Below are 13,249 nucleotides of genomic sequence, written 5' to 3'. Positions count from 1 at the left end.
CTGTGACAAGACACCAGAAGCTGCCTCTATGTAGGATAGAGTCAGTTCCAGCTGGCTCCAAGACAGACCCACCACTGGTCAAAGCTGAGCCAATCCAGCAGTGCCAGTGGTGCCTCTGTGATAACATATTTAAGAAAGAGTAAAAAACACTGTGCAGCAGCTGTGAGAGAAGAGTGAGAAAAATGTGAGAGAAACAACCCTGCAGACACCAAGATTGGTGAAGAAGGCAGGAGATGAAGCACTCCAGGCCTCCAGAGCAGAGGTTCCCCTGCAGCCTGTGGAGGACCACACATTGGAGCAGACTCCTGGCAGGAACTACAGCCTGTGGAGAAGAGCTTATGTAGGAGCAGGTTTTTCTGGCAGGATTTGTGGCCCATGGGGGACCTATGCCGCAGCAGTCTGTTCCTGAAGGACTGTACCCTGTGGAAAAGGACCTATGTTGGAGCAGTTGGTGAAGGACTGAATCCTGTGGGAGGGGACCCCACATTGAAGCAGGGGAAGAGCGTGAGCAGGAATTATGGCAGAGATGAAGTGTTATGAACTGACTGCAGCCCCCCATTCCCTACCCCGCTGTGCTGCTTAGGGGGAAGGAGCTACAAGAATCATGAGTGAAGTTGGGCTGGGGGGGGGGTGGGTAATGTGTTTTTTGTTTTGTCTTTGTTCCTTACCATCCTACTCTATTTTTGATTGGCAATTAATTTAACTTAATTTTCCCCATGTAAGAGTCTGTTTTGCCCATGACAATAACTGGTAAGCAATCTCCCTGTCTTTATCTCAACCCACGAGCTTTTCCATCTTATTTCTTCCCCATGTGCTGTTAAGGGGGAGAGTGAGAGTGGCTTGGTGGGCACTTGGTGGCCAGCCAAGGTCAACCTGCCACACCTGGTCAATTATTATAGTGCTTAGGAGCCTTAAAATGCTGTGAAATAATAATAATGAGAGGTTCTTGGAGGAGCTTTAGTCATGGCCTTGAATTTCCAGAGACTTGGACCAGTATAGGAACTCATGTGAGACTGTTAGAAATGAATAAGAAGCACTAGTGACTTCCAGCTTCACCTGTGCTTGTGTTTATGAGCCTAGTTGGCTCACTTTTGTAAGTCAATGTACCATCTAGTGTTTCTTCTGAATGAGGAAGGTGGAATTCTGAACAGTGAAAGTTGTATTGTTCTTCAGTTCCTAGAGTGATGCTGGGAAAAAGATGCTTGTTAGACATAAACTTTAAAATGCTGAATGGGTGCAAACATTGGTATGCCGTCATAGCAAAGGACAGAAAGCATTGCAATAAGTCTATTTAAAGAATAGTGATGTGCATATCTCAGAAATTATATGTTTTGCTAGAACAGGATAGAAGTTCAGAGTAGACTTTCTAGTTTTGGTGTTCCTGAAAAAGAATTGCTGGCAGTGAGCCACAAACTCTAAAATTTTAAGCTGTTAGGATGCTTTATGATTTGTATTGTGTGGAAGCATGTTGTTTCCTTGCTATCCCTGCCATTTTCAAGGGGTTAGACTAGGCAAAGTGAGTAATGTGATTTTCCTGGAAAATTGTATTAAGAACTTATAATTGTGTTGCTTCTGTTTAAGTCCCCAGTTGTAAGTTCAGCTCAGGTGCTTATAGGGTACAAGATCAAAACCTTCCAGCTACCTTTTGCAAAAACATGAGCTTCTTACATGAAGTTAAGCTTTAAAATACAGAGTCTGAGGTCTGGATAGGTTGACTAGAATTCAGCTTGGGGCTTTACCAGGCTTAAACTATTAGAAGATGATCCATTTAGTCTTGTGTGTCTTGCTAAGTCAAGTAGTGACAGCTGTGTTGACGGTGTTAGATGTTGACAACTGGGCATCAAATCCTTTGTAATCTGCATCATCACCTGTGTGTGTTCATGGCTTTGGTATGTGGTATCAACAACAGAATGTCCAGCTACTGCTGGATGAATTAACTGAATCCCTGCAATGGCGTTTCTGTCAGACCCAGCATAGTGTTTCTTATTCTCAAGTAGTTAGCCCAACAAGCACTACTTAGCTCTGTAGCTGAACACTGGGAAACAGATGAATTTGTATGAAGAAAAGCAGAGAACATGCTGTTTCTTGCTACTGGACATGGGTATACGCTGAGATATTTCAAAAAGGTTGAAATATTGATGTGCTATATGGAAGTAATCAGCAACTTTTTTCAGACTCTGAGAAACTTTCATTTTACTCTAGCAAACATGGCTCTTGTGCTGCCTGTCTGTTGAAGGAGGGAGGTTTCTGTTGGAGTTCTAAATAAGGTGAATAGAAATTCTAATTGTTGGGATTGGATTGCTCCATTCAGTAAAGCAGGACAAAAGATGGTGTTTGACAAAATGCTAGAGTCTATATGAATGATGTAGTTATATTATTATATGTCTTTATCTGAGTATTTACAAAGGGGGGGAGATGTAAAGTAGTATGCGTTGTTTCTCTATGCTTTTGGCAGGATGCCTAGTCAGAGGGCTTGGGAAGCTTTTTAGTTAGAAAATGTGAAGCAAAATGGAAGATGCAGTAGCTTTAAGGGTAATACTGTTCTGAATAATGAAGCTTAAATATTGGTGTTGAAGTACCACCTCAAAAAAAAAAAAAAAAGGGGGGGGGCAAAAAGCTTGTCAGCATTCAGTTTCTTCAACTTTTTAGTTCAAATATTAGTGTGAAATCAGCATATTACTTGTATGATGTCAACATTTTTAGTTAATTTCAATTTATGTAGTACTTGTATGTAAATTAGTGTTGTTAAAATTCCTCTGTCTTCTGTGTACCTTCTTAAAGTAATATGTCTCCTCGGTCTATAAGGGTAAATTGTTACTTTTAGTTCTGAATCAGCTCCTTGAAATACTGGGGTTTTTTTCTGAGGAATGCTAGTGTTTTTTCTGAATGAGTGCCAGGAGGTTTGCAATCAGAGAGAAGAATGTGCTAGTTCTGTGGTCAATGAAGCACTGAGATCATCAGATGTCCTAAAGCCATTTTCTTTAGGAAATACTATAGTTTTCAAATACCCTTAGGCTTGAAATCTGATTTAGTATGCCATCAAGTCCCTTTTAGAGAGCGTTCTGAGCCGAAGCATCATCTTGGTGCTCTTCCTCTACAAGCAGTGAAGGGAACTTTTCCTGGAGTGATGCAATTTAGTATGAATTTAGCACGGTTTGTTAAATTTTCATGATCGGTTTGGCTCATGTTAATTGCTAAATTAGCAGTTTAAGAGAGGCTGCTACTCTGGTAGTCAAGAAGTGCTGCAGTATTTAAACTGGTAAGTAACGTCTCCTTTTGCTTCACTAAAATTTCCCCTTATTGTTAAACGCTGGTTCAGCTATGGCACCAATATCAACACATGGAGTGCTGGTGTCACTGAGGCATTTTAAATTACAATATTTAACATAGTTTTGCTGTGAGTATGGCTATGAGAGCACAGTGCATCTACAGTGATCTTATCTGTAGTACAGGCTCACCTATGGTAAAAACAAGGATGGGGGGGAAAAGTGATGATTCAGCAGCACCATTAGACTTTGCTCTTTCTGAATATTAGAAAGTTATGTTGTTTGCTAGTGAAAATTGTCTGTCTATTCTTTTGGAAGTTGAGTCATTGAACAACTTCAGAATACTGGCATATGCGCTTTGTGCAGAATTAAAATGTTTATTTTGATTAACTAATGAATTTGACAGTGATTATATGTGCATAGGCATATATATATAAAGAGGTTATATAAATAAGGAGCTATGCTGCTTGAAAATAATCCCTCCTAAAATATCATCTCTCTACAGATTTGTATTATGGTGGAGAAGCTTTCTCTGTAGAGCAGCCACAGTCCTTTACTTGTCCTTATTGTGGAAAGATGGGTTACACGGAAACATCTCTTCAAGAACATGTTGCTTCTGAACATGCAGAAACATCAACAGAGGTGGTAAGCCACTTCAGCGTTTGTTTTTTTTCAATGAAAGTATATGAAAATTGCCAGAAAATGAGTATTATTTTTTCTTGAAATATGTGTTTATTTAAATGCTGATTAGGAAGATACATACCATACATACGTACACACTATGCTGGTGTTTTCCTTCTTGACTCCTTGAGCTACTAACAGTCCACAATTCAACGATCCTACATCCACCTTTACCCCTCTACAGACTTTCTCACAGTGCACTCTCAGCAGTCTGAGTCAAGGTTATGCAGCTGGATCCTTGGTACGCAGACCACTAAATCTTGGTGTTACAGAGAGGGTTAAACACTTGTCAATATATTTTAAAAGCTATTTATTTTTACTTTATAAAAAGTGGCCCTTGCTGTTTCCCTTTACCACTTGATTTTCCTGATGATTTCAACAGTACTACTGTATAGTAGAGCAATTATACACTGTATAATAGACTAATGGAACAATTGTTTTGCTTTTGGTTTTGTCAGTAAGCATTCTGATCTCCTCAAGTTTTTATATCCAGATGTTACTGTTGCTTGTATCAGATCATCTGAAATTTTTCTGAAATGCGAGGTAACTGCTATGTAAATGATAAAATAACTAACTTGGATTTTGATAGTATTAGAAATGGTTTGTTCTTAACCTTCATTACAATGTTGAGAAACTACATGCTTGCACTGCTTAGTGTTCAGACTTTCTTTTCAGAAAAGTCTGTAGCCCTGTTTTTAGATTTCCCTTTATGGTGCAGGGGTATGTTTTGTATTTATTTTTAAAGCCCACTTCACTAATTCAACGGTTGTGTGTTAAATTTTTGACCAAGAAGTTTGGGTATCTTTCCAGCAGTGGGGAATATATTCATGTTTGTGTGTGAATACTGTTTATGCCTGAGGAATATATGATTATAGGAGGACATTTGGGGAACTGTTGTCTAGTTCTTTTTTGCTGTAGATTCCTATAAAAATGTGCATGCTTGAGGAAAATTATTAAAATCTTAAATTGTGGAGAAATGACTCATGATTTTGAACTTGTTTGTTCTGACCTTTAAGCTCTCTTCACTTTTTGAGAAGTTATGTGGGAGAAGGAGAATCTCTTTCCTTAGAGCCTGCTAAGGGCCTTATGTGAAGGAGTAGCAGAGGAGGTAAAATTGGTCAACCTGTTTTGAGACTCAAAGGTGTTCTGTTCTTCCCTAAGAATGTATGAACTATTGGCGTATATTTATTTATTTTTAGAACTAAAAACTCAGTAATTATTATTTCTCTGTTAAATGATCAAGGATAATGGTCAGCATTAGAGGGCAAGTGCAGATGGATGTGGCTGGCATTATGATGATTGTTACTGTTGCTATTAGGTTTCAGTAGGGTGGAGTGATTAACATAAAATACAGCATTCAGGTAGAAGTTTTCTAGAATTGCAGCTGAGAAAACTAAGAAGTGCCATTGCATTTCATACTTGAATCAAGCTTCAGAATGAAGGCATCAGTTTTCTGCTACTTAATCACAATTAGCGGATACATTCTGTATTTAGTAAGGCAGCAACTAGACTGACCAAGCTGCTCTATCTCACCTCCCTCCCCAGCAACAGGATGGGTAGAAGATATGGCGAAAAGCTCATAAGTCGAGATAAGGATGGAGATGTTACTCAGCAATTACCATCATGGGCAAAACAGATGTGACTTGAGGAAATTAGTTTAATTTACTGCCCATTAAACAGAGTAGGAGAATGAGAAAGAAGAACAAATCTAAAAACACTTTTCCCCCACCCCTCCATTCTTCCAAGGCTCAACTTCACTCCCATCTCTTCTACTTCCTTCTCTCTCACTGAGCAGTACAGGGGAATGGGGGTTGTGGTCAGTTCATCACATGTTGTCTCTACCACTCCTTCCTCCTCACACTCTTTTCTTGCTCCAGTGTGAGGTCCCTCCCATGGGATACAGTCCTTCATTAACTGCTCCAGCATGGGTCCTTCCCACAGGCTGCAGTTCTTCAGTAATAAACTGCTTCTGTGTGCGTCCCCCATGGGGTCACAGTTCCTGCCAGAAAATCTGCTCCTGTATGGGCTCCTCTCTGTGGGCTGCAGCTTCCTTCAGGGTACATCTACATCCTCTGGTGTGGGGTCCTCCACGGACTGCAGTGTGGATATGTGCTCTGATGTGGTCCTCCATGGGCTGCAGGAGGGCAACCTCTGTCACCATGGTCTTTCTCCACAGGCTGCAGGGGAATCTCTGCTGTTTTCTGGAGTACCTCTTTCCCCTCCTTCACTGACCTTGGCGTAGGCAGGGTTGTTTTTCTCACATTTCCTCACTCCTCTATCATAGCTGCTGCTGTGCAGCTTTTTCGCCCTTTCTTAAATTTGTTATCTCAGAGGCACTACCACCATCACAAATTAGCTCAACTTTGGCCAGGACAGATCTGTCTTGGAGCTGATTGGAACTGGCTCTGTTGGCCATGGGGGCAGCTTCTGGTGTTTTTTCAAGCCAAAAAGTCTTTAACATGTACAGCAAAAAAGGGAGCATGGCACAGATCAGATAAAATAATATTAAGAACAGATAAGTTAATATTGTGGTCAGCAATGGTTAAACAGCTACAATAATTATATATTCCCTATAATAGGCTCTGATCAAATTGGTCATTGTCTCAAACCCTTTGAGTCCTGCATTGAGTGCCAAAAATGCTGGTTGTGGTTTGACCCCAGCTGGCAACTAAGCACCACACAGCTGCTTGCTCACTTCCCCCCTGCCCCTAGTGGGATGGGGAGGAGAATAAGAAGGGTAAAAGTGCAAAACCTTGTGGGTTGAGATAACGACAGTTTCATGAGGAAAGCAAAAGCTGCCTATGCAAGCAAAGCAAAATAAGGAATTCATTCACTCCTTCCCATTGGCAGGCAGATTTTCAGCCATCTCCAGGAAAGCAGGGCTCCAAGTGTAGTGGTTACTTAAGAAGACAAACACCATAACTCTGAACATTTCCTCCCCCCCCCTTCTTTCTTCCTTGTATTTTTTTATTGCTGAGCACAATGGCATATGGTATGGAATATCCCTTTGGCAAATTGGGATCAGCTGTCCCAGCTGCGTCCCCTCTGAACTTCTTGTATATCCCCAGTCTATCTGCTGTTGTGGTAGTGTGAGAGACAGAAGAGGTCTCGATGCTGTGTGAGAGCTGTTCAGCAGTAGCTAAAATGTTGGTGTGTTATTGATGCTCTTTTGGACACAAAACCAAAGCATAGCACTATATGGGCTGCTATGAAGAAATTTAACTCTATCCCAGCCAAAGCCAGTATACTTGTATAAATGGTGGTAATAAGAGAACAGATCTAGAAACTGTCGAGTCAACTGTGATGATTGGAGCTGAACTGGCTTAAGGCTTTTTAATCATCTCTTGGATTTCATTTTACTTTTTTGTTTCCATGGTAGTATTAAAAGCATAATTTCAGTATCTTTTTTAAGACCTACTTTTCTTTGTAATTAACAGCTTCATTTGAACACACTGTTTTAAACCTGTGGATGTTTAGATATAGGATTAGAACGTGATATTTAAAGTATAAGAGTCCATGTCAAGCAATCAACTCTGAATTCTGTGTTTTGCGATTTGTGTGAAGTTGGTTGTGTTTGGTTTTTTTTTCCGCTTTGTTTCAGATCTGTCCAATATGTGCAGCATTACCTGGAGGGGATCCTAATCATGTCACAGATGACTTTGCAGCTCATCTTACACTGGAACACAGAGCTCCTAGAGATTTAATATCCTTTCTGAAGTTGTGGGAAAAGAGACAGACTGTTCCTTATGATAGCTGTAACTGCTTGTTTTGACTTCTATAGTCAAGTGGCTACATCAGTTTTGCTTACTTTTTAGAATTGATGTTTATTTATAGGGGGTCTGTAGGTCTGAATTTTTTATATTTATATATTATATATTTATCAGACTGTTAATGGGCTTTAGGTGTAACTTGACAATGTGGGGGAGTGTTTTATTCCTGATAGCAAAATCTTTTAAAGATGTTTTTGATGCCCAGCTGCTTCTTTCAGCACTGCAGTTTTTACCCTTCTTGGTCATTAGTTCTGATGCCATTTTGTGTATGGGAAAGCAGCAATCCAGATGTAATAGTGTATTATCTATAATTACAAGACTGAAAGCAGTAAATTTCACCAGAAGCAAACCTGTTAGAATGCTTTGGACTTTGAGTGATTTTAAGTGTTTGATTAGTTTTATCACTGTATTTCAATAGGGTGTTTTCAGTCTGTTATTTATTGCCTTTTTTTAAAGTTATAACTAGAAGAGCTATCAGAAGACTTCCTAGGGATTAGGGCTGTCTTTCAGTTATCTGCAGATTGTAGTGATGTAACTACTCTCGATGACTGAAGAGCTCAAACTGTCAGTTTCTTTGCACTTTAAGTTCAGTTTTCTTTTGTGTTACTTGGTCTTAGGAATAGTAATGTGGCTTGTTTTTTGCTGTACAAATACCTACAACGTTTCAGAAGGTACTCTTGCTTCCATGAAGTACAGACCATCATGCAGAACTCTCATTAGAAGATCTCTATAAATTATTTATCTTTCTGTATCTTATTTTAAAAAAATATTCCCCTAGTGTAATTTGATAGTGGCTTCTTTGTTCAAGACTTCTTAGAAGAAGGAAAAAAAAAAAAGGCCTAACAAATTCATTATATCTACTGCTAGCGACATTAGAGAAAATGGTTTCACTTTGGTTGTGATCTGTATTTACATTTAAATTTGTTAGCATTTAAATTGTCAGTCCCAATTACACAGTGAAATTAACTTCCTATTGAAGTGGATGAGGTGTTGGATTAGAATTCGTGCTTCTGGAGCTGTTCTTCCCCCTCCCACATCAGTGATGTCAGATAAACACACATTTCCCAATTAGAAGTTATTACTAGCTACATAAGAGCTAGAGAAATCAGAATAATCTCTTCAGTTACTGAGTAAGGCGACAGTGTCAGTCATCACAAAAGTGATGGGGGGAAGCTTTATAAATTGGATCATGTTATAAATAATTATAGAAAATGTATGTGGAAGTTTCTGTACAGCGTTGCTTTAGCAATCAGTGTTGCCAAGTGCACAAAACTTGATAGAGAAAATTTTTCTGGACTAGCTGTTCCACGTTGGGTGCTATTTTGTCTTCTAAAAGCTAAGACTAAAAAGAAGAAAAAGGGGGAGAGATTTCTCCCCGCCCAGTTGCTAGCAGTTTGGGAAAGGATATTGTCTTCTGTGTAGCAGTTAGAAGGGTTTTCTTAAGCTGTTTTAAATGGCTGCACGTATTTCTTGTGAAGAATCCTGTGTAGCCATGTTGTGGTTTGGGCCGGATTGGCCAATGACGAGATGACAGATGCTGCAAGATATCACCTTTATCCCTGGAGACTCTGGACAGCTCTTTAAATTCCAGTTTTTCTTAAACAATTTTCAACTGTTTTACTGTTTAAAACATGACTTTAGTCTTGACCATGTAAATGATTCTAGCTTGGTTGTTTTCAGTATATATTTGCAATGAGTTTGATTTCCAAATGCTTTTTTAACCCCAGCACAGTTGTGTGAGATATCAATATACTCTTAACTAGTATTTAAATAATGTTGTTTATCTTAAAAACACTTTGAAAGGTGTAGTTAGTAAGCTACTAAGATTCTCTTCTAAACGAGACCAAGGCTGGAATTTTTCAAAGGATTTATATTAAGGGTGTTCCAGTTATGTTATTTCCCAAGTTTACTTTAAAAGCAATCCCAGAACGGGGGCATTTTTCTGTCAGATGTAGCTATGGAAAGCTTCCCAAACTGCATGAGAGCAGTAGTCAATCAGTAAAATATTAGTGACAGAACACTGTTGCTACCAGTATCCAATATCAATAGATTCAAAGGAGGAACTAACCAATCTATGCTAGACACCTATATTCTGTCCCAAAGGAGAAATTTTCCCCCCTCCTAAACTCTGCAAGTGAAATGTTTTATGCTTTAAGCATAATGGATTTGAAAGAAGTCTAATAATTTTTCAGTCTTAAATTTCTCAATTCAGTGATATCATGAGGAAAGGAATTCTGCACCATAATTGTACGTTGTGGAATAAGTACATTAGGCACCAGTCTGACACAAATAATAGATTTTATATAAGTGATAAACATCGTATTTTTTAAAATAAGAAAATTGGAGATAATGTGAGCTAAAGCTACTAATTAAAAACTGGAAAAATAAGATATGTCCAAGTACATTATTTCCTAGTTTAGTAGTTAATTGCACTAGTGCTTCTTAAGATAAAAGGAAGCTTTAGCAAGACTGTCTTGGGAGAACTCATATTAACACTGTTCTGGAAAAGATCATCTTTAAATGATTTTCTGATAGTCTCAGTATGTATGAAAGCTTATATTTTATATCATAGCTTTTATAGACATCTAAGAAATGTGGGAAATACAAAACCAAGCCATTTCACTTGTAGTTGGAGCAAATGGAATTTGCATGGAGAAAGAGAGGGCAGATGAAGTAAAGGGATATGAGAGAAGTGCTGAATCCTCTGTTGACCTGCAATTCCTTGAAGACTGGAGTGGGTGAAATTTCCTTGGATAAAAGTATAAAATGCAATAATTACTGTGTGTTCTTAGTAAGAATGGCAATAAAACTTTGTAGATTATTTTCAGTATTTAAATACCCTTCTTTCCCAATTTTGATGTTAAAATCCTTATGTCTGATTAATGTATTCTGCTGAATATACATCATCAGTTTAAATTACCTAGTAGAGAACTTTGATCCAGAAGGCAGGAAACCCATCCTGACGTTTTTTTAGACATGATAAAAAGGCTAGGAAAGATGAATTTGGTGCAAGCAGCCCTGGGTGCCTTAGGTTCAGATCTATGGGTCTGACTGGCACCATAGCTATGATTAACGCTTATAAAGTTGAATCACTGTTTTATGAATGAGTAGTGTGTTGCCTGATTATTCCACTTAGTAAATGTTTTTGCTGTTTAATTACTTGATAGCAAAAGACTTTTCTTAACTGCTTGGTTACGATGAATCTAGTGGTGTTCGGCACGTACGTAGAATGTTTCACCCAGGCCGGGGTTTGGGAGGCCCCCGTGCACGTAGATCAAACATGCACTTTACTAGCAGTTCCACTGGTGGACTTTCATCTTCTCAGAGTTCATATTCTCCAAGCAATAGAGAAACCATGGATCCTATAGCTGGTAAGAGCTGTAACCACGAATGAGTTTAGCTCAGAGTCCTTAAATAGACTTTGAAACAAAATCCAAGATGATAATAGTTGCCTTGTTTTTCTGTGTTTTGAAAAAAACCAACTTCCTAATGTCATAATTGATGGGTGTTTACTGATTAAAAGTATCCTTAATTGGGTTGCCTACAGGGACTGAACCTGGAACTTCTGAAATGAAAAAAACTGTCCCTTTAGCTTGTGCTTTTAAATTTAGAGGCTTCTAGGATCATTTCCATGACTGGCTTGTCCACAGGTGGTATCAAAGAATGGTTGAGGTTGGAAGGGACATCTCAAGATCATCTAGTCCAACACTACCCCCCAAAGCAGGGCTATTTAGAGCAGGTTGCCCAGGACCATGTCCAGTCAGATTTTTAGTATCTCCATGGATGGACTCCAAAACCTCTCTGGGCAACCTGTTTGACCACCCTCACAGTAAAAAGTGTTTTCTTGTGTTCAGATGGATTTCATTTGTTTTAATTTGTGCCCATTGCCTCTTGCCCTGTCAGTGGGCAGTACAGAGAAGAGTCTGGCTCCCTTTCCTTCGTTCCCTCCCATCAGGTATTTATATACACTGATAAGATTCCTCCCCCTTGAGCCTTTTCTTTTCCAGGCTGGAGTCCCAGGTCTCTTAGCCTCTCCTCATATGGTATGTATGTATATATTTTTTAATGTAATTGTTTCTAACCACTATTACCTACTTCAGTGCATCTCACTTTAATTTGCTGTGTGCATAGAGGTTAGAGATGAATCTTTTATTATTTTTTTTTTTAGCACAAACCAAGTGCTGTACTTCATTAAAATGATTCAATGGGAAGATTACTGATTGACATTTAAAATGTGCTCAGTTTACTTTCAGATTACAGTTTGGATGACAGGCTTGCTGATTTTTAGGAGGTCTTTTAACTCCTTTTTTAAAATTCTTAAATAACTATTTTAATAAGCATTTTATATAGAGCTGAGCGACAGCCTGGCCTTAAGGCTGTGTAAGGAGGCAAGGTAAGCCTGAATTCAACCTTGAGCTGACTGACACAAGTAACTCACAAGATGAAGGAGACTGAACTCTTGTCTCTGCTCAGGGGAGAAGAAAGAATCTTCCCCTAAAATGCCTCTATGTAACAGATATGATGCTCTGGGGTTGGAGAATGAAGAGCATGAGTAACAGACAGGATCCAGGAAAAGCTGACCATGCAAAGTTGATCCAACCACCCAACCGCATTAGAACCAGTGCCACCAGAAAAGCACATAAAGTATTAGTAATTGGAGACTCCTTACTGAGTCACAGAAGCACCCATTTGCCATCCAGACAGTTTCTCTAGAGAAGTTTGCTGCCTACCAGGAGCTCGCATTTGTGATGTCACTGAGAGGCTGCCGAGCCTGGTGGACCCTACAGATTATAATCCACTCCTACTATTCTATGTAGGGTCTAATGATACTGTGACGAGGCAACTTAGAACCGTCAAAAGAGACTATCTGTCCCTCAGAGTGATTTTAAAAGGATCTGGAGCACAAGTGGTGTTCTCCATCCTCCCGGTCAGAGGAAAGGGGTTCAGGAAGGAGGAAACGAATCGAACAGGTGAATATCTGGTTGCATGGCTGGTGCCATACTCAAGGTTTTGGTTTCTGTGACCATGGATCTACCTTTGAGAAGCTGGGTCTCTTGGGAGCTGATGGGATTCACCTAAGTGGGGCAAGAGGGTCTTCACCAACAAGCTGGCCAGACTTATAAGGAGAGCTTTTAATTAGATTTAGTGGGGGAAGGGGATGGAGTTTTGAGCACCAGACAGGAGCCAGGGGTTGCTAATGTATTAGGAACCAACAGGGAAAATGTCTGTGAAAAGCCTCAAAGTAATTAGGGTATGTTCCTTTAAAAAGGTGACAAGGCTGATAGCCCAGCTGAAGTGCCTCTACACCAATGCACAAAGAGGAGGAGCTGGAAGCCACTGTGCAGCTAGAAAGCTATGATGTAATAGCTATTGCTGAAACATGGTAGGACAAATTGTACAAATGGAGTGCTGCAATCAATGACTATAAACTCTTCAGAAGGGAAAGGCAAGGAAGGAGGGGTTGCCCTCTATCCTATTTGTGTGTGGTTTTTAAAAAAAAAAAAAGACTGCACACAGCTGCCTTTGAAAAAC

General features: G+C 39.4%; 1 protein-coding gene across 4 annotated transcripts in view; it reads left to right on the top strand.

Annotated features, from left to right (window-relative positions):
• LOC141476606 (E3 ubiquitin-protein ligase KCMF1-like) overlaps nt 1-13,249 on the top strand; it is a 51,982-nt gene that overhangs the window by 30,825 nt on the left and 7,908 nt on the right. For 2 of the 4 annotated variants that reach the window (XM_074165364.1, XM_074165367.1), the window contains exons 3-5: nt 3,772-3,911; nt 7,549-7,650; nt 10,914-11,088. In XM_074165364.1, coding sequence (XP_074021465.1) covers nt 3,772-3,911; nt 7,549-7,650; nt 10,914-11,088 — 417 coding nt within the window. The remainder of the gene's footprint in view (nt 1-3,771; nt 3,912-7,548; nt 7,651-10,913; nt 11,089-13,249) is intronic. The other 2 variants (XM_074165368.1, XM_074165366.1) reach the window with 1 other exon arrangement.

This window comes from Numenius arquata, chromosome W (assembly GCF_964106895.1).
Source record: "Numenius arquata chromosome W, bNumArq3.hap1.1, whole genome shotgun sequence".
Taxonomy (NCBI): domain Eukaryota; kingdom Metazoa; phylum Chordata; class Aves; order Charadriiformes; family Scolopacidae; genus Numenius; species Numenius arquata.
This window is presented reverse-complemented; position numbering and strand designations above follow the sequence as displayed.